Here is a 21,273-nt window from a genome sequence, read left to right on the forward strand (position 1 = left end):
ATATGTCCACTGTTAGCACCTTGAAAAGTAAGTTAATCTAAGAATTGCAGAAGTGCTTTATCTCCTCTTTGCCTCGTTAAACAAACAAAACATAACTGTGTAGGAAGAAGCCTGGACAACATCTGCTACAGTAAATTCTCAGTGAAGAATAAAAAACCTGTACACATACACTCCTCTGCCCTGACAAGGACTGGATTTCATGAAAGGGTAAAGGCCCATCACACACAGACTCCTCAACTGAAATCCAGAAATGGTAAAGCAGGAAGAAAGTCAACAAAACTGTCAGCAACCCCATCCAAAAACCCTCCTGTCTTGAATGACCCCTTTTCCCTAAACACCTGAAGTTGCAGAGACTCATGGAAGTCCTGATTTGATAATGAAACTGCAATGAGTGTCCATTTATCTGCACTGCTAATACTGCCTGACCAAAGGAAAATACAGCAAGAATTCATAATGTCTATTTCAAAAAAGCCAGCTTAATATTGCTGGATGTATCTTCTTTCAGAGATTTTTCCATGTTCCTGAAGAGCCACAAAACAATCTCTGCTGATCCTCAGTACATTCTTCCTCCCTCCTGGGTTCTTTGCACAAACCCACTGATTCTTTCAAACACATCTGGTCTGAAACAGCAGAGACCTAAATTCACTAAGAACAGTACAGTAAAATGTGAAGCATTTTAGGGGTCACTTTTTAAAAAGACACAAGCAATCATCTTCAAGTAAATTCTACTATGAGGAAATAGCTAGAGATGCTGATTGTCTTAATAATATTCTTTCTTCTAACACTTTCTTTGGGAAAAGAACCCCGCCTTCCTGTCTGAATGAAGCAGACTTCATTCTCTAGTTTGTTAGAGATGGAGGCCTCTAGAGCATATGAAGAATATGAGAAAAGAAGGTTTCAGCTCAAAATTTGGAAAATAATTTAAGAATAAAAAATGCTACCAATGTCTATGACAAGATAGGCAGTGGAACAGCACAGCAGTATGATCCTTCAGAGCAGCAAGTTGGAAATGTCCTTTCCAGGTGGGCAGTAAATGGGAAAGTAGCTGAGTCTCATCATCTAATTCCTAAACTAAATGTCATATCTGAAATTTACTCATGAGTGTCAACGAAGTTCTAAGCACCACAGAAGCTACACCTGTGAAATATTACTGAATATTTATTACTAATTTATTAATTGTAATTAATAAATTAATTATTTTGATGATACAAAACATATAAAGAAAGAAAAATGTACACCCTACTTTTTAAGGAAGCCTACAGGTCTTTTTTTTTTTTTTTTTAAATATACAAAAGCTAAATTTCAAGTAGTAGAAAGGATGATGTTATTTGTCAATCAAGGAATCCTAAGATGATGAAGCAAAAGGTTAAGACCATCCTAACTACACTCCTCCTAAATGAAGAGCCAGAATAAAGAAACGGACAGGAAAGTTCCAGTCACTGAACTAGTCTCAAGCACTTATTTCTTAAAAAGCACAAACAAAATTACACTGGAAAAGCACAAATACCTCCACTAATTACTAGCAGACTCTCCTTCTTCTCCTTCTCAAAGCGAGTTGCCATTTCTTCCTGAGAGGCTTCTTCGTCCTCTTTATCTTCTTGAAGTCTCTTCATCCTTTCCATCAGGGCTTCCAGCTCACTTAAAGAATCTGCAATCTGCAAAAACAGCATGACATTCTGCAAAACCAGAAGATACACAACATGTGTCATCTTCAGATTTCATGCTAGACAACCAACGTTCTCAAAACCAGACAGCAGCAGCAAACACAGAAACTCAAGCCAGAATGCATTTTGCTACATCCAGCACAGACAAACAGCTTTCAGACAGCAGGAAGACAGGAGCTGGGAAGTGTTAATGTAGCCTGCTGCAGTAATTCACTGCAGTGAGATTAACAGTGAAGAGGCAGTGTTTTAGTGTGGAAACCACAGTCACTCATATTCCACCATGTAGAGAGCTCAGGAAAATCTATCTGCATGCTCTATGTCTCTCATAAAACAACTTTTCATACTAAGGTAACTACATTCAGTCCATTGGTAATGCAAAATATGTTTCTGAAGAGATGCAGTGCAACACTGCCTTACAGAAACACAACCTGAGATGGCAAATCAGTACTTTTATTTCATTATGTGTGACCAAAATAGCCACTATGTTGACCCTTTTTCTTACTTTTGTGAGGAAAAAAGACTTCTTTTTACTATAAATATGTCAAAGTTTTGGGTGCCCTCTACCCATCATTCAGATTTTTCATAACTTATTTGGTTTTTCTTTTCCATCTTTTTGAGTCTGTTCTTTTGCCCATAGTTACAATTGTTTCTAGCAGACTTCTCACTGCTTAGCAATAAACACAGTCAGAAGCAATGCTCTGCCCACTACAAACGGGGAGCAAGGCACCTCCATGGCATGTGCTGGCATGTTTTACAGCCCAGAAATTTAAGACACAGTGATTGAGCTGAGTGATGACATGCTTACATTCTACTGCTAATTGTAAAAATTGTATCTAGCAACTCTGCTCATAATCCTGATCTTCCATCAAAGGCAATGAGGCTAATTCATCTGTCAGCATTAATTCAAGGGCACGTCTTCAAAAGCATTCTAGAGCAACTTTCAGGAAAAAATGTCCAGTTAATTAACTAGTAATCAAATTAATCAAGTTAATTAACCAGTAATCAAAGTTCTCTGTTGATTCAAGACTGGAACACCAGCATGAAGAATTAAGTAATTTAATTTCAGACATTTCCTCCCATCTACATAGAAGGGTTTCAAACTGTTTCATGACTGTAGGCCTTGAATAAAAAATTATTATTATTACTATTATTACTACTACTACTTCTATATTTTTTTCATTTTTCTTTTCACTCCCTATGTTAGGAACATGGGTGGAACAATGCTCCAGTCAATGCCACACTGTCTAAAGAAACTGAGACTTTAAGCTTTCTGCTGAAAGCGATGTTTTAATCTTGCCTGATGGGTGGTGAGATTAACTATCAAAATCACATTGCTCTGACTACGATCCACTTGTTACAGTGTGGTTTTCAACAGATTACACTGGAAATTGCCAGAGTGTATGTAAGGATTACCAGACTCAAGCATTCCTGTAAAGCAGATAAAGAAATTTTCAAACTAAAATTTAAACCGGAAAGAATGGAAGAAAGTTTTCTAACGCAAAACAGAGGCAAGCAAAAGAATTTTCTTGCAACACTAACCCCGAAGTTGCTACTTGTGAGTGATGCATTTTCTATGTTGTTGTCATTGGCAAGATCACAGACACAGAAGTTGTTGACTGCTATAAGTCTGACTCCATTAGATGTACCCAAATCTCTCTCTGGATTAATGCCACTACCAAACACAAAACTTGCCAAGGCATGATAATGTGCCAACAGGACAACAGCATGCACCAGTTCAGGAAGAGACCAATTATTTTCCCCAGTCTTGACAAGTTTCTGAAATGAGAATAAAAAAAGTGTAAATATAAAATTTCTTTTGGCTCCCATATTGTATATAAAACTACACATTTCAAATAGGGATCAATTCTTTCTTCCAATAATACCATATTTCCCTTGCACACAAACTCTCACTGGATAAAAAATTGACACCTAATATATTACTTATTTTCTTCTGGGCTTTTTTAGCCAATGCTATTCCTAAAAAGAAAATCTTATTGGCCTTGTCACACAGAAGAATGAGCTTGTTTGGTGCATTAGTATTTCCCTGAACTTTTTAACTCAGGGTAATGAAGCCTAACCAGGCACTTGCACAGCTCTTGGCAGTTCTTTTTACCAGACATTTACTGGTATTTACGGGGCATGACTGAAGAAGTACCTGGATGTGCTCTTTCGTGATCAGCCAGGGCCGGTGTGCAAGAAGTTTGTTTATTTCATTCAGATTTTTCAGTCTTTGGGGAATGTATTCTAAACCATTCAACCATTCTGCAATCCCGCCAGTCTTCAGAAACTCATCAACGTGCATATTTATTAGGTAGGAACACTGATGTCTGGCAGCAGCCTGGAATAATTAAACACAGAGTGAACAGTGCAGCACATTAGTGTGTAATCTGGTTTTGCTGCGGGTGGGAGACAGGTTAATAACACAAAACAAAACTACAATGTCATTCCAAAAGGCCTTGTGCAAATGCACTGCAATGCATTTCTATACAGTATGAAGGACTCTCCAATAAAAATACATTTGTTTACTCTGGACTGCAAAATATAATTTAGGTTAGAAGTGATCACTAGAAGACAACCCTCTGCTCACAGGGCTGACTTAGAACTTGTTGCTCTGAGCCTTGTCCAGACAAGATCGTCACCCTTAGAGATCACAGGACATTTCTTGGTTCCTGCTGCAATGTCTCTACCTCCTCACAGAGAGAATTGTTTTCCTAGTGTCCATCTGGAATTTCTTGTGACTTGAGTCCACTGCATCTCCTCCTACTGCTGCACAGTGATGTGGGCATGTGAGAGGCGCATCACTGTGGGGAATAGGGAATGATGTAGGTTGCCAATTCTCTCTTCTCACTAAAAACCTTCTGGCTAAATCCTTCTTATTGGGAGAAAAATCTAGAACAAAAATACAGCCTCTGTCAAAATACCACTCTAATTTCTCCTTTCCAAATTCTTCCTTTTTTTCTTCTTTTTTTAAACACAGGAGAAGGTTCACAGCCTGTCGGTACGTACCATGATGGCAATGTAGTGCCTGTAGGGCAAAGGAAGGGGCCCATCCATGCGCAGCATATAGAACTGGCTGCGGAGGAAAGACTCCAGGTATTGAGTGTGGATACTCATGACCTGGGTGATATTGTCCAGGCGACCAGACGTAGAGTATTCTTCCACAAGAAGATTAGTACGTTCATCCAAACCGTTTGCTTGCATAACCTTGAAAATAAGATGGAGAAATATTAACAGAGGGAGAGATTTTCTCTTGCTTTAGCCCTGGGGAGAAACACACTGTGGTATGAAAGGTTTATCTGTGCCCAGACTTAAAGACAATGATGGAGTTCTGGATATGTATTTGTAAACATACAGGCCTGCATGAATGCAAATACACACACACATGGATCTTACTTGTACACTGAGAACTGAAGAGCACTTTACACTGAACCTCTGTTATTTTTTATATGTTTCTAAAAAAGCCCAAACCATTTTTCTATACATCTTCTTGAAACAGAGGGAGTCGCAGATGTTGAAATCAAACCTGTACAGAGAGCTGGAAGTAAGTAAGAGCTAAATGGAAAGTAAATTCTTTATGGAAGACAACCTGTATAGACACACACCACCTGAGTGCTCAGCCCTAAAATCAATTTCAAAATTAATGGAGAGGAACTGGATTATGTAACCAAATTATAGAAACAGCCTGGCAATCTATCTCTTCTGTGCTTGCATAATTGAAGAGGAGATCAAGTGCTAATTTGTCCGTAACATTCAGGTATTATTTAGAATAGGAATTTAATGCTTTCTTTAAACAAAAGCTGTTCTTTAATTATTCCAACCAATCCAAACCTTGGGCACAAGATGAAATGAAACAGCAGAACAGTAAGTCGCTCCTGCCTTGCAAGCCCTGACACAGTATGAGTGCTATTACTCAGTGTTTATCACCAGGAACAGCCATTCTCAACATGTTCACCACTGAAGTTACAAGCACAAGACTAGAATACCCAGTATTTATTCTGACACTGTGCAGCAATAAACCAGACAGCTTATTATTGCAAACACCACAAAATGAGAACATATTTTAGCTGTTTTGCTGCACATGAAGCTAGAAAGTGCCTAAAACCGAGAAGCACAATGCTTTTGCAGAAATATTCTTTTTAAAATATGTTTTCTTCTTTATGATGGGCTGATGAGTGGACCATGTCTCAAATATTTTTCTATCAGATCTTATATAGAAATTACATACAAAGAAACACAAACAACATACCACATTTTCATTTCTCCCCACTGTACTTTCCTGGTTTAATTTGTGGGCCTGGAAAGAATGGGGAGAAGCAGCTACACAGTTAGGCAGCTCCATCATTTTCACATGTGTATCTTCACTATGGCAGCTTTTCTGTGTTTCATACCCAAACCTTCTCAGTTGTCCTTAATAAAGTTTTTACCATCAGAATTTTATTCACACATTAGAGACCATTTTATGTCCCTGTATATACCTCGCTCCACTCCTAGGAGTCCCTCTTATTCTTCAACAAGTGTATCTCCCATGTATTTAACAGATTCTTGTCTCATTTAGAGGTTTCTTGGGGAGATCGTATTTTTTGTGTCTCTGGTAGGGTTTCTAATCTTCTCCAGCTTGTCAGGAATTTTCCTTGTAACACTGCAAGCTATAGAAAGAAATTCTGCTGACAGAATCAAAATATAATCCTGTAGGACTGTGCTGTTGCTATGTTATCAATAGCAATATGCCACATGATTATTTCTAAGCTTTATCTCCATCTCTATTACTATCCTCTTCATACTGTGCATGAATTTCCTCCTGATTTATTTCCATCCACAGACATAGATTTTTTAAATTCTGCTTTCAAAGCCTTGTGGCATGTTAATAGGAACCTTTACAATTAAGTCATTATTTCTCTGCCCATATTCTTTCCACTGCAACAATAAAGCAGCCTTTGACATCAGTAGTGTTATTATCACTTCAGTGTGTTAATATTCTGTCACTAAACCCTCTCTATTCACTGTACTATTTCATGACAAGGAATGAGAGAGAAAGGTAGTTGTTTAACAAACCACAAGTCAGCATTTGTCATGGTAGAAATCTGGAGCCTGAAATCCACTCCTACCTTTCAACCATAAATTCTCTCAAGAGCCACAGCTACAGTCTAAGGGGTGAAGTCATATTTGCAGGTTCTCTCAAACTGAGGGTCAGGCACTGCTCTGAGAGCTACATAATCACATTGCTGCAATACTGGACAGGCCTCCCGTCGGGTCTGGCATTATTAATAATGTGCTCACACCCACCCGAGAAGAGCAGAGCTGTCACTCATGGCTGTCTCCAGGAATGCTGGTGACAGAAAAGATGTCAAACAGTACCACTTTTGTGAAAGGATGGGATGGATCTTACCCACTGGAACCTGCTCCAGAGAAACCATTGCTTTTGCTTTCAAGGGAGCTCATCTCGGTACCATGGAACAAGCAGCATAGAACCATCCTTCAGTGTCATTATTTTCAAAACCATCACCAAAACCAGCTAAGTGCAAACTTACTTCGTTCTCTGGTATAAAGGCACTTGGTCCTCTTGTCAACGGCGGGGAGACTTGTACTCTCTTTTCCTGCAAAACAGTCACACAGTTCAGTCACTGTCAGGAATTACATATTCACCTCACAAGATGAGATCTTCAAGGTCTGGATTCAATTCTCTTCTCAAAGCCCCCTGGGTGTTCACTGAGGATGTATGGCATCACACCACATTAGATCAGCTTTGCAACCCCTGTACTTTGCATGAAGGAATGGCATTCATTTTGGCAAGAAACAGCACCAATTTTGGGCAGGGGTAAGGCAGAAACAAACCCCAAAAATCTAATCCCAGTTGGTTTACAGACCAGTTTGAAGATATACAGACAATAGCAACAAAACATCTGGCATGATGCTAAAATAAGCCATTTTACTGGATTGAATGGAAGTTTGAAGAGAGGGGGGGAAAAAACACACTCAGGAAATTGTAAGCAAGATGCTGGTTCTTTTCAGTATCAGGATCTGATGAGATCCTTAGTGTTGTGAAGAGCCTAAGAACTTTATGCACCAAATATTGGCATGAAAAGAACTAAAATTAGCAAGACCCAGTTACATGCATTTTCTAGAAACCTGATGAAAAGTCCACCTTGCTCACTGCTGCACTGGAGCACAGTGCCTTGGTGTGAAAACCCCAGCTACAAGGCAGGAGGATATATTTAGTACAGAACAAGCTGATAGCGTAACAAGAGCCAGAGGACTTTTTTGATTTACTGGGGATAAGAAACTGGACTAAGATAAACTGTGCTGCCAGCCAGAGGAGTGAAGGGGACCTGGGGAGGCTGCCTGCTCCTCCGACTCATCAAGGGCAGGACTGACACTTGTCCACATAATTCCTGACCAATGCTGGTCCAACTCTCCTGGAGGTTCCTTCCTCTCCATGGGTAATTTATTTCAGTGACTAAATCCTCAGACTGTTAAAGTTTTCCTAGTGTCTAATCTGAATTTCCCTTGCGATAATTTAAAGCAGTTGCTTCTTGTCTTTTCTTCTTTTCCTCCTTATGTTTATTTTCCATCTATCTGGCTGGCTGCACACTTGTCTCAAGTCCCTAATTGCAACCACAGTGTTGGTGACTCTTAATATGTTATCCATAAACAGCAGTATTGGATTTGCATACTAAGTATTTCATGCCCCTAACATGAAAGTCTGATGTTTTCCATAACAAATGACTCTTAAATACCTCTATCAGGGGGGCTTTAAGCTTAACTGCTGTGTGCACAAACAGCAGTGCCAGTTCCATAATGAATGTGCCACTGATTTTCACGCAGGAAAATTAAGCCAGTGGAGCTGAGTAACTATTGTCCTGATCCTGAAAAACATCCTGTCCTTTCTAAATTAGATTAAGAAATAACATGCAAAAATCAGCAATGATTATTCAGGAAAGATGTTCCAAAGCAAACTCTCGCAGGACAATTGAATTTGTGACTTTGGAACAATTAGCTGCTAAAAGATGCAGAAATAAGCTGGATCAACCGCATGAAGCCCAGCAGCCAGGAGACAACTTCCTGCATCTGCTGCCTACTGTCACAGCTCGAAAAACCCTGTAAAATACTTCTCATGTATAGAAAGTACTCAATCTAAAGTATGAAGAAATGGTGAAGAGAGTCCTGGTATCTGCACATGCAACCCCTTCCTCACACAGTCACACAAGGCACAGGAAGACATCTTCTGCCCTCAAATACAGGGTCTTGCCAGTAGCCAGTCATTTCTGCCAACATTAAAAAAAAGAAATGCTTTCCAAGATTGGATCCAAGCTTGGATTTTACTTACTTTATGAAGGTTATCTGGAAATTAAAGTTTAAAACCTTTATTTCACACTAAATAATCTGGAAGAAGTAGTTTGTGTGATTGACACAACTTGGATACCTGTACACTGTCAGCTTTTGCTGGAGCACAGGTCTAAACCAGAGCTGAACCTTCTCTGTCCTGCTGTCTGATCTGTATCTTCTTCAGGCTCTGCAAAGCTGGTCCTGGAGGCCAGACCATGGCAAAAAAATCCCTTTGTTTCTTCTAGCAGGATCTGGGCTCCATTCCTCTGTTTTTCCATTCAGTGTGACTGCTATTTCTCCTTTGAGCCTGCAGATAAGCTACTGCTGAGGAAAGGAGGAAACGGTACTTGGGTGGATGAATATAGGCAAATATCAACAGTTAGTTCCTGTGAATGATGACAGAAAGTCCAGGAGATAGTCAGACATGAAAAATGTGTGCTAATCTACTACAAAAAGAACAAAATCCAACTCCTTTTGGGTGGTGGCAATTCTAAAAAAAAAAACCAAGAAAAAAAACCAAACAAATAAGCCTGGAATAAAAACCCCCAAAAAACAACCAAAACAAGAACAAAACCCCAAAAGCTACAACATGATCATTAAAGTTGATGAGTTATCACTAGACACTTAGAGGGAGCTGGGGTTTTTTTTGATATTAGAAGTGTATATTCCTCCCTTCCATCAACAGGAAAGATTATTTTGCCATCTTGCCAAAGCTTTTATTTTATTAAAACTGGTTAAAACAAGCTTCTGAGGAGAAAAGGAGCAAACATCATCTGGTTGCACAAGTTCTCCGGATGCTATTAATAAAAATATGTGACGTTTACAAGCATTGAGAAAGATAATGTTGGCTTTGTTGAGCTGCAGATAAGAACGACTGCTTCTGGGCATGCTTTATCTAGAATAGTGATTTAAGGCCTACCCATGAACCCAAACATAAAAAATGGTATATGCGAATTAGAAAGGAACAGTACAGATATATGGTCCTTAATGGTGAAAATTCTTGCAAAGCTTCTTGTTTTCCAAGAAAGTCATTTTGTTTTCCTGTCCAAGTAGTCTTTGCAGGTTTCACTAACTATCACTAAGTCAGCCAGGGTCCCAAATATCTTACTTGAAATTGGATTCTTTTGCTAAGAGGCTGAAGAAAGAACCAGGTTGCTCAGCAACTAAAATGTTGCACGCACATCTACCAGTCATTTTCTGCTTCATGTTCCTCCAGAAACACACCGCTGGAGTAAGAACAATTTCCATTTACATTAAGACTAGTACCTTTTTGAGGACTATTTCATCAGAAGGAATGAGATGATGAAGGGCCTCAAAGCAGAAAAATGTGTGCCTGAGTATGTTCCTGAGAGAGGGGCTGCTGCAAGCCAGAGCCTTGGAGCAGGTTTAGCAGCAGTGTCACTGTCACACTGCGGTGTCAGACAGCGGAACCAGACCTCTGCAGAGCACAGGAGAGCGGGTGTGGGAATCAAAAATCCTATAAAAGCTCTACCTGTGACTTCTTCCTATCCTTAAACTGCACTTGCAATGGTGTCAGGAGCTTCAGCAGGAATCTGAATGGTGACAAAGTAGGAGCATTTCCCCTTTGCCCAGCTATAAACTGTAAGAAATACCTTTGTCCTTGGATGAGCTCTGCACAAACCCACAGACACAAATCTGCACCTTGCCATCTCATGGGTTTATTTTCAGCTGTGGCAGTGATGGCACACCCTTCCCTCCAGAGTCAAGATGGGCACTGGGACGTGGCACCTGCATCTCAAAGAGCTGCCAGGCTGCGGTGGCAGAGCAAGGAATGCCAGAGCCACTGGGGTTGGTGATGTGGCCATGAAGGCTAAGGGGGAGCAAGCATGAGCCCAGCTGGGATAGCACAGCGGCTTTCCTCCCAAAGCCTAAAGCAAAAGAAATAACCTTTCTTCCTCTTCACCAACACATGAATCACCGTGTCCTCAGGCTTTAAAGAAATGGCTATTTTTAGCAAGCTGTAAAAGGAGGCTGTTTTTTTGAGAATGGAAGTGCTAGCTGGTGGGGCTGATCAAACAGCTGCTTTAGGAAGTACTTCTGAATATCTACCTATTCAGAAAACATGGGAAAGAAGCAAGTGCACTGCTGTGGGTGCATGGGGGCTTCTTACACACATGGCACATAAAATCTAATTCATCCTGCATTTGACATCAAGGTGGTCATGCTTCAACGGGATGGGGGGAGGGGGGAGGGGAATCACAGGGAAGAAACATTCAAGAGGGAATTTTGTGAGCCATGGCAATGCTGCCCTGCAAACTCCCAGTTCAGTGCAAGTGTCTGGGAAACAATCATGAAGGGGCTCAGAGCGTCCACTCTCACAACACCTGCCACCACTGTCAAGACACCAGGACAATAAACAACACCAGATCAAATATAAATCCTAAGGGCATCCCAAAATTAGTTTCTCCTGAGGAAAAACTCTTTTTCCTAAACAAGCAGAAATGTTTTTTTGGGGGGAAGGTAAAGAGTAACTTATTTATTACACTTTTTCTTATATTATAATCTACAAACAATTTTGCTACTATCTAGCATTTGTAAGGATCTTTGTTATTTAAATGCAGTGGTCCATCTCTTTAAAATACTCATTAACATCTGCAGCAATAATCTTAATCAAGTCTGTCACTGGGTGGGAGTGGAGAACTGGATTTAGCATTCCCTATCTGGGGCTGAATCTTCCCAAGGGAATCTTTTTTTTTCTCCCAGTCTCAGCTTTATCTTACAGTTCTTCAAAATACACCAGTTCAATTTCACAGACCTAATATTATGGAGCCCATATTTGGTTTTCAGCTGACAGACATAAATGCCTTAAACTTTAGTTCACATTACAAACAGCATTATTTGCTGCTGCTGCTGCTGGTTAAAACTCTACCTACAAACTGGTTTCTCCTCCTCCCCCTGTTGTTACTGAACACATTTTCACTTTTGGTTCTTGGATCCTGAAACAGGGTCTACCTCGACTGGCTCTAATTACAGTCAAATGCTCTGATTTTCAGTAAATTGTAACACAATTTTAGTCATTCAGTCATACCGGACCATCTGCTTATTCTATTCTCACTGAAAACAGAAGAAAGCAGTAAAAAAAAAAATCTATCTGAACACTGGTTGTGTCTTAGCATCTACTTTTATTCAAACTCTTCCTTAGGATGCAGGAGGGATTTTGTTTATTTCTGTGCATGCCAAGTTGCATTTTAATTTACCCACCCAACTTTGGCAGAGGAAGAGCAGTTCAGAAATGTGGCAGAAAGGATCCTAAAGGATGCATCCAATTCATTTTAGGTGGTAACTTTATTATTTGTTGTAAATTTGCAGAGGATTAATGTAATAGTTAAAACTACACAGTCTTGTTGACTAAAATGAAAACTCAATAGTCAGCGTTTACCTGTCTTCACATGTCAGTTCTTCTGGGAGTCTCTGATTGACAAGACCAAAGAAGTAGATTCAGCAAAGCTGTGAAATTTTGACATTCATTGACAACAATTTACTGATGTACCATTCTTTAAAGAAAAAAAAAATCTGTTTATGGCATCTAATGTAATAAAACTGGGAGCTTTATAGCTTCAGAACATATCTACAGTTCATCTCACATAAAGTTTGCATTGCAACTTCAAAAATTTAGATACACATTTGAAGGGTAAACCTTGGTGTCCTGTTATTCAAAACAATTTCTGTAGAAAAGGAAAAGCCAAAAATGTGAAGAGCAATGATTTGAATGATGCATAACACTATTTGCTGACAGTGCAGAACCCCTCCTTACAGCTGACTCGTTCCTATAATTAAACCCAGGATATAACTCCAGAAGCAATAAAAGAAATGTTCAGAACAAACAATGTCAAAAAGTTGAGAGTTCACAAAGCAAAAGTCCTAGCCTACAGTCATTTGTTAGGGGTATTTCAAGTGATTTTGCAACAGTTTCTTCCTCTTAGCAGACTGCTCAACTCCAAAAATGCAAACTAAGCCATAAAGATGAAAATTAGCAGAGGAAGTCAAGCAGCAGGAAATCTTTTTTAAATGGAACAGCATTTCAAAATACTTAAACCAGTAACTTTTAACATTAAGAATTTGGCATCTTTTTGCCTCACAGCTGATGAAGTGGTGCAAAGAGCTGGGAAGAGAGCCAACATAGTACAATTGATGGAGAGCTTTTGCTCTGGTAACAGGTTACAGCCCTTTTGGATTTCACACAATAAAAGGAAGCCTATCCCAAGTTCCCATCCCTCTACCAGCTATTAAGAACACAATCCACACTAATTAGAAACCAAAGGTCAGCAATTTCTACCCAACCCAAGATGGATGGTCAGGCAGGAGAAGTCCCACAATGGTTCCTTGTTCTTTGAAAGATATCCGGAACACTCAGCCCAGGGGAGAAAAACTCAGCAGTGAACACGAACTTACTGGCAGAAAAGCCTTTTCCATAAAGCAAACCCACATCTGTGTCCTTACTACTCCTACTGCTGTATCTCTCTCCTTGTCCTGGAGATCATTCCTATGAACCAAAACCAACCTCCAACTGCAATTGGGAGCAGACAGACAAGGACCTGAAGTCAAACGTCAGAGTAACAAGTATGCTGAAAAACACTATTTAAGAAACCTGAACTGTATTTTGCAATTTATTTTTAGGTCAGAATAGATCTAAATGTATCAAGTTAAAGACACACCTGTAACTTAATATTGATTGAAGTTCAGAGTACATCTAGCTTTGTAAGTCTGAGGCTCCTACACAGAAAAATGGAAAGACCTTCACAAGAAAATTTGCTCAACTAACGGTGCCAAGCCAAACCCAAACACTGATTATTAAAACCTGAAAAGGATGAGAGACAAACAGCTACTTTTTCTACTTCCTTGTTGCTTGAGAATCACTTCCATTTAATATAAGCCAAATCTCAAAGTCTGATTTCTTATTCATGTCCCAATCATTCTCAGATACCAAGGATGAAACACAACTGACCAAACACAGGCACCCAAATCAGAGTTAGCCATCTGCCTGCTGGTTAAAATGAAAAAAAGGAAGGTGATGTCTAACTCAGGATGAGAACAACTGTGTCATGCAAAAGCCTGGTTTTCCACCATAGACTAACAGGACTTCATGGCTAACCAGGTATTGGTCTGAAGACCAGCAAAACACGAATCACCAGCAGACAACAAATAGTTTGCTGGTCTACTTCAGCCTTCAAAAAACCAAACGAAGCCTTCAAAAAACCACTCAAAAAGCTGCTAAAAAAACCAAAACCAAAATTGTGGGGAGAACAGAAAAAAGGAGAAACAATGCTTCTCTCATCCACCCTTAAGTTCCAGGAGGAACTTAACCTCCTTCCCTCCCCTCACACCCAGCAATAACACTGGAGTTTGTGTGCTCCTCAAGAACTGCCCTCAGGACAGAAGATCTTGTGAGTGAATGTCTAGATGACTCAATACACTACAAGCACAGCAGAAGAGCATTTTCTATGTTTCAACAGCACCAGATATTAAGAGCAAAAGTTAGAAAACTTCAGTGGTTTTAGCTGGGACTTGTTTCATCTGCACCTTGGCTCCCTTCCACCTTCAGGTTTAGTCCACATCTGACATACTGAGACAGACCAGTATTATCTAGTTTGGAGAACACAGCCTTTAGCCATTAAGTTGGCAAAACTGCACTGAGTTAATCTGCCTTCTCATCAGCCAGGAAAGGCTCTCTGAAGCACCACAGCATATCCTTTAATCCCCTGCCTCCATGCAGAGGGCCGCCTTGTCCTGCCTGAGCACAGCCCATCTAACCAAGCCTGGTTTTGCTCTGCCAGAAGGGTCCCATGTGCTCAGGAGGCTGCAGGCTCAGTGTGGGCAAGGGCAGTGACTGTGGCCTCCCTCCATCCTCTGATGGAGGGAGCGGATTGATTTCCCCATTGGATCTGTGCAGCAGAACACTGCCAACAGGTACAACAAACGTTTGCTAGAAAGTGCAGATAGAACAGCAGCTGCTTTGACAGGCCTGAATTAATACCTAAATTAATGACTGAGAGCACAGCCTCTTTACAATACAGTAATTGAATGGTTAAATACTTCAATTCATAAACACACACACATTTGATTTATTGGGCATACTGCCAACTGGAGATTAAAAAAACAAAAAGAGAGAAAGACCCCAGGGGTTATGCAAATCCATCATGTATCTCTAGCAGAACTGTCTCCCACGAATGCTCTACCGAATTTTTAATAGAATTATTGTCTAAAAAGACATGCCTTGTAAGCAAGCAAAATAGAATGGTATTCATCCATACTGTAAATGCATAATGGCATCCTCCTACTGTTAAGAAAGCGGCCCAGGGTGTGGAGGTTTTTTGTTGTTGGTTTTGTTTTTTCCAAGTATTTCAAAGATGATAAATGATTGAAACACTAAATTAATGTAAGGGCAGTATACTACACAACACTCGGACAATTTTTTAAAGAAAGTCTTGAAAGGACTCCGCTGCAATTCATGCTAGAAAATCCTCAAGTGCTACAGTGTTTCAGCGACACCATCATCACCAAGGGTTTGTAGAAAAGAAGACACATTTAACATGTTACTATAAAAGCAGACTGGGTCAATTTTTAACTAGGGACTGTCATCAAGGCTGCATTCTCTTATCTCTCCTCTTTGTTACTGGTGTTGCACTCATTATGAAAAAGAGCAGAGGGAGATATTAGGCACACTGTGCCCTAACGCATTAGGATTTGGATTTTTACCAAGGTGAGACTCTTGAGGTTATGCCTACACTGCAGTTGCTAGCACAACTCATGCTCTTCTACAAGTCAGCTTTAAAGAAGTTCTTGGTTTTGAAGAAGTCCTTGGTTAACAGTTCCTAAGCCAGGCAGGCACAAGAAGCTCTGCTGCACAACAGGCTTGAGAAACCAGACAAATGTTAAGTCAGACACTGCTGAGTTTCCATTTGAAAGGATGAAGTTGACAGCTCGGAGTGAACATAAAGAGATCTGCTCACAGCAAGTATGGAGTCCTACCTTAGCACTTTAATGGAAAAAATAACAACAATATCCTCCTCTGATTAGCATTTCAGACCCCCACAGCTGCAGGGAAGGAAGCTGGGCTCTGACCTCTGCACCAGCTCACTAAAATTGTTTTCTTCCCAGCTAAAACTTACCTGTATGATAGACAATCAAAAGCAACAAGGTCTCCTGCACTGGTCTCCTGGCCAAACAAAGTATTAACTGCTAAGGTGTTATTCAAGCAATGTTTGTGACTAATGTTAAAGACTTCATGTTTACAGACTACCAAACACTGAAAAATCTTCACAAGCCATATGTGGTAGAAATACACCACAGAATTTAACTAAAGAAGGCAAAGGTTGAGGACCATTTCAATGTGAAAACCTGACTGACCTGTAACTATGAAATTTTACATCACACAATCCAGCTTCCCAGGCATTTCCACTACTTTTCACCCTGCAATATCACTGTACAGCTTACTCTTCCTGTAGTTGTTCTTTTAAAATTCAGTAGGAGGTGCACTTTGCCTGCTCCCCTGATCGGCCACTGAACCAGGACACATAAGTGGGAAGTCAGAATTTTATCAGAAGAGCAGCACGCCCGCTGCAGAGACACATTTGGCTACCTGGAGCGTATCACAGGCACTTCTTCGTTGCATTTCAGGGAGTAGGTACATGAGCAGAAGCCCCATACTCCAGAAATAAACTTAGCATGTGTTCCTGCCAACACTCCCTTTTGGTAAGTCTGCGTCCTTGTAGAGTTTTCAGCTTGATAAAAATTTCTAGGACACCATCTCGTTGCTCAGTAGTAAATGCTGCTGCAGACATACACTCCCAAGCACCTTTCACTAACCAAGTACTACATAAAATCAAATTCTGTCCAGAGACATAAGAAAGTCAAGCAAATGGCACAAGCATGGGCCTTCAAACAGCTTTTCCCATACCTTTTATGTACCAAATGATCACAGCAGTTATTTTGAATCTGCATGCAGGAACTATCTTAAGCATCATGCAAGTAACTTGCCAAAATTCGGAAAACAAAATCCTCTCACACAGATTAAAGAGGGAAATGTGCTGTGTTCAGTACTGTAGCTCCCTCAGCTAGTTTTCTGCTCTCTTTTTCACAAAGGACTGTGAAACACAGTAGCTTGAGTCTTGGAAACAGCAACTCTGAACTGCCGATGTTGCTGTCACAAGCATATCAAATAATTTTAATTGGCTGCCTCCTTGCTGTCACAGTCCATGCATAGTGTGCTTCTGCCATCTCCAATAAAAAGATTATGAACCAGCCAAGAGGTGACAAGCTCAAGCAGAGGTACTTAGCCTTTTCCGTAACGTGCAACGTGTGGAAATCCTTGCTGTAAGATGCTATGGACAAAAAGCCAGTGTGTGTTTAAAAGTGAAGTGTTCAAGTTCATGGAAGCAAAATACAAGAATGGTTATTAAATATGGAAATTTCACCTCTAGCTCAGGAAGTTTTCAAATGGCGAATACTTGGAGCCTGGGAGATAGCGCTGTGGGAGTGCATAAGCAACTGCTCCATTTTGTGTCTCCTTTCTTCAGTATCTTCCCTTGGCCACTGTCAGAGACTGGAGTCTGAGTTTCAATCTGACCCACTGTATCTGCCCTAATGCTGTCGTATATCTGCAACAGATTGGTTCAAAAATACTACTTACTCTTTAAGTCCTATTGAAAAATGGAACCCACTTTCTCATTGAGAAAGGAATTGGCATCCCCCAAGCAAGGAGGCATTTTAGCTAAACTAGACCATTACAGAAATAAGCAATGTGCTAATACAGAGTAGATGATGCAGGCCATATTACGGAGCTCCTCAGTGCCTATTCCTACACTGTCTGTTCAACATAGATTGTATCATATAATTTACTTTAGAATCTGAAGTACATCACACTTCAGTTCTTTACTAACATGGTTTTAGAAAGCCAGTGTTATTATTCCCTTTTTCTGAATGCACCTCATCAGAAGTTTCCTCAGTTTAGATTTGAAAAAGGTGAAGAAAAAAAATGCCTAAGCCTTAAAACAAAAAGACAATCTACTTATGAACCCTCACTACTGATGGGCAGATGATGTTTGCTTAGATAGGTGGTACTGGAAGAACATAAGCACATATTGGCTATACTACCTCACCATGAAGAACTTTAACTAAGCCGTTTTCGCATTAACATTCAAGACAACATCAAAATATTAACACATGAGCCTGTCATAAGGTTTCTAATTCATAGCAAAATTTGTGGCCCGTGTTCCTTAAAATTTCAAGTTAATCCATTGAAAAGCTTTTAAAAGAAAATGAGAAGCCCGCTTGGCACAAGTTTCTTGGACAAAAGCTTATGTACAACTGATGATCACTGACCATCTTTGCAACAGTTCAAATAATGTAAACCACACTGAAGCTGTTCTCCTCGCTCCGCCTGGGAAAGGACAGCCCACCTGGACATCCAAAAGGAGCAATATCCTCCTGCTTTAAAAAAAGCACCTTTTTGCCATCTTTCTTTGGTTGATGACTCAAACAGAGAGAGTGTGCCAGATGAAAATAAAATCTCCCTGACTAACACGCTTTACCTCTAGCCTAAAGGTACAATTTCCAAGAGCAAGCGCCTTGCTGTCTAAGCCAGGAGTTTAAGCCTCTTTTGATTAGTTGACTTGTAAGCATTTTTCAGAAGGAGGTGGCATCCACACCATGCCTCTGAGTTTACTGAAGTAAGTCTTCTTACACAGTCTCCCTGAAGGAAGTCCAGAAAAATCTTATAGGTGCTAAGGCTACAGACAGAAAACCATGGGTGAGCCCTTTTGATTTTTTACCTGATAGGAAATCCTTAAATGGTCATCAATTAGAACAAATTATTTCTCCAAGGAGTCTTGTTTGCAAAGGCAGGAGACTGTATTACAATGAGCAGGGAGCTGACACACTGTTTTACATTTGATTAGTCTGGGAAAGTCTGGGTAAGAGACAGACAGAAGAAAGGCTTCTCTCAGTAGCACATTCGCAACCCACTGATGTGCTGGAACTACCATAAGAATTCCTGCAGTCAAGCAGTTTCTTCTCCTTTCTTCTTTTTTTATTTTCTTTTTTTTTTCTTCTTTTTTTTTTTTTTCCCCAAAGAACATTTTGCATCTTAAGCTCCATCTTACCAAAGTGAGTAATTAGTGAGATACAACCTCCAAAACACACTGACTTAATGTAGCAGAGATGGTGGCAGCAAAGAACTAAGATACAAACGTATTTTCCCAACAGAGCTTAAAAGATATGCTGATTTTCAAAAATGAAGACTTCTAACTGTTAGAGAAGATTCATTGCACATAAACACAGAACTTGTCCAGAGACAGATCAGCTACTCCTGCTCTCTCCAGCCACCCAGGCCAGCAGAATGACAGAACCTCAGATTTACCTCTAGCCTCTGCTGGCAGGTGCTACCATTTTCTCAGAGTCCTGCCTACAGTTTTTCTAAGAGGGCTTTTGCATTTTTTGTAGAGTTGTTAAGTTTGGTGATTTAACAACTCTACAAAAAAAAAGCACCAGCAAGCAATGAAGAAATAATAAGCTCACTTATTTTATACCCAGCTTGAATAAAGACTTTTGTAGCTACGGAAGAGTGATTAACACGCACTGCCTAATAACGTTCTCCACTGCTCTCCAGTCGACTTGCCCCCAAACTGAGAGTTTTTCAACAGAGTAAGTCCAGCTCCTAAGAGACACATTCACAGCATTTACTTGCACCAGCCTTACCTCTATACAGACAGAGGTGAGACCATGCGATTTTTTGTCCAACTTTTCCGAGAAACAAGAACTGATGCCATAGACCTACCTTCTCAAGCAAGACAAATTAATAATTTTGGATGGTTGGATGCTGCCTCTATGTATTCATGAGGCACAGCTTAGCTCAAAGGAGTGTCCCATACAAAACAGCAACAGCACTGGATAGTCAAACTGCTTTTGCTTGTATGGCAAGTTTCTGTTGGATAAATAGGTCAGGTAACTACACCTTTATCTCAAACCTTTTGCATAAGTGGTCTAAAGAGCAGGGGTATGGAGGGAGACCCTCTTTGCACCTCCACTCCCCTCCTGCTTTTTTAACCCATGTGTGAAAAAAGTTTCCAGTATACCCTCCAAGCCTGCTTTCCTTCCACTTGGACTCTGCCCTGGTGGAAGAGGCACCAAGCTGCATCTCTCCTGAAGAACTACAATGCCAGCTGCAGACTTCTTCAACCTTTAATTACGTTAAGTTGACCTCTTCAACCAACACACCTTTCCTTCTCACTACTTGTCAAGCACCAGCACAGATGTGAGACAAGTTTTAAAATGCTGGAATAAAAGCCACTTATTTCAAAGTAGATTCTACCGGAATGACCCCCAATGTTACCGACTCATCCAGTCTTTACTCAGTTACACAAAACTTAAAATACAAATATAATTGAACAGTTTGCTTGGGTGTTTTGGAGGAAAAAAAAAGATGAAAAATATTTTCCAAAGCATTAATATGGCAGAAACTAGTCAGGAGTTTTTCTGGTTTAACCATTGTGCTGCATTTGTTTAAACTGCAAATGAAAAAATATTAAATATGGTGGAGAAACAGAACTGAAAAAAAGCCCCAAAAAACAAACACAAGAAAGAACACAAAAGGCCATGTCTGATTCTAGTGAGATGCATTAGACCTGTCTTCTGGATTTCATAGGGAGAAGGTAACCAGTCAAAATGAACTGTTGACTAATGAACACCAAGCACCTCAAGTGTTCCTAAAGTATTCTGATATGTCTCCTACCACTTGGGACTGGAAGCTTGCACCACAGGATACTAACAGAGCCCAAATTTAGGTTTATTTAGCCATGATGGTCTAGAATGAAAATGGCTGCAACTGAATTAAAGAGGATTTAAAAAACATGGGTGGTCAAACAGCTGCCACTGCACGTAAGGGGTATTGCAATCAGCTTTTGGAGGGAAATGAACAAGTTGGCTCATAACAGGGAGAGGAATGCGGTGCTTCAGTTTTAAATTCTTTATATAATGTGTTGTTGTCACCTTATTTCTAACTTCATCATGTTTCTGCCTCATACACACATCAAGTTGTGTATAACATGTGCACAACCACCTGAAGTCCAGCTTACAGAGTAAGCAGTATGGATGCTTCTCTACAAACAGTTGCCTTCATTTTCTAACTCTAAGCCAGAAACTGCAGTCGGGCAATCAATGGAATAATCACATCCTGACGCTGATTTCCAGGGAGGCACAAGGTTTGCTCTGCCTGCTGAATAGCCAGTGGGTATTTGCATGCAGGCAGCTCGTTGACTTCAAGACACAA

General features: G+C 40.2%; 1 protein-coding gene across 3 annotated transcripts in view; it reads right to left on the reverse strand.

Moving 5' to 3' along the window:
* SESN3 (sestrin 3) overlaps positions 1-21,273 on the reverse strand; it is a 45,016-nt gene that overhangs the window by 14,395 nt on the left and 9,348 nt on the right. For 2 of the 3 annotated variants that reach the window (XM_066175710.1, XM_066175709.1), the window contains exons 2-6: positions 7,193-7,258; positions 4,671-4,868; positions 3,820-4,002; positions 3,204-3,440; positions 1,508-1,676 (exon numbers count right to left, since the gene is read on the reverse strand). In XM_066175710.1, coding sequence (XP_066031807.1) covers positions 1,508-1,676; positions 3,204-3,440; positions 3,820-4,002; positions 4,671-4,868; positions 7,193-7,258 — 853 coding nt within the window. The remainder of the gene's footprint in view (positions 1-1,507; positions 1,677-3,203; positions 3,441-3,819; positions 4,003-4,670; positions 4,869-7,192; positions 7,259-21,273) is intronic. The other variant, XM_066175711.1, reaches the window with a different exon arrangement.

The sequence above is a fragment of the Chamaea fasciata genome, unplaced genomic scaffold (genome assembly GCF_029207755.1).
Source record: "Chamaea fasciata isolate MVZ Bird 193981 ecotype frontalis unplaced genomic scaffold, bChaFas1.0.hap1 SCAF_2, whole genome shotgun sequence".
NCBI classification, from domain to species: domain Eukaryota; kingdom Metazoa; phylum Chordata; class Aves; order Passeriformes; family Sylviidae; genus Chamaea; species Chamaea fasciata.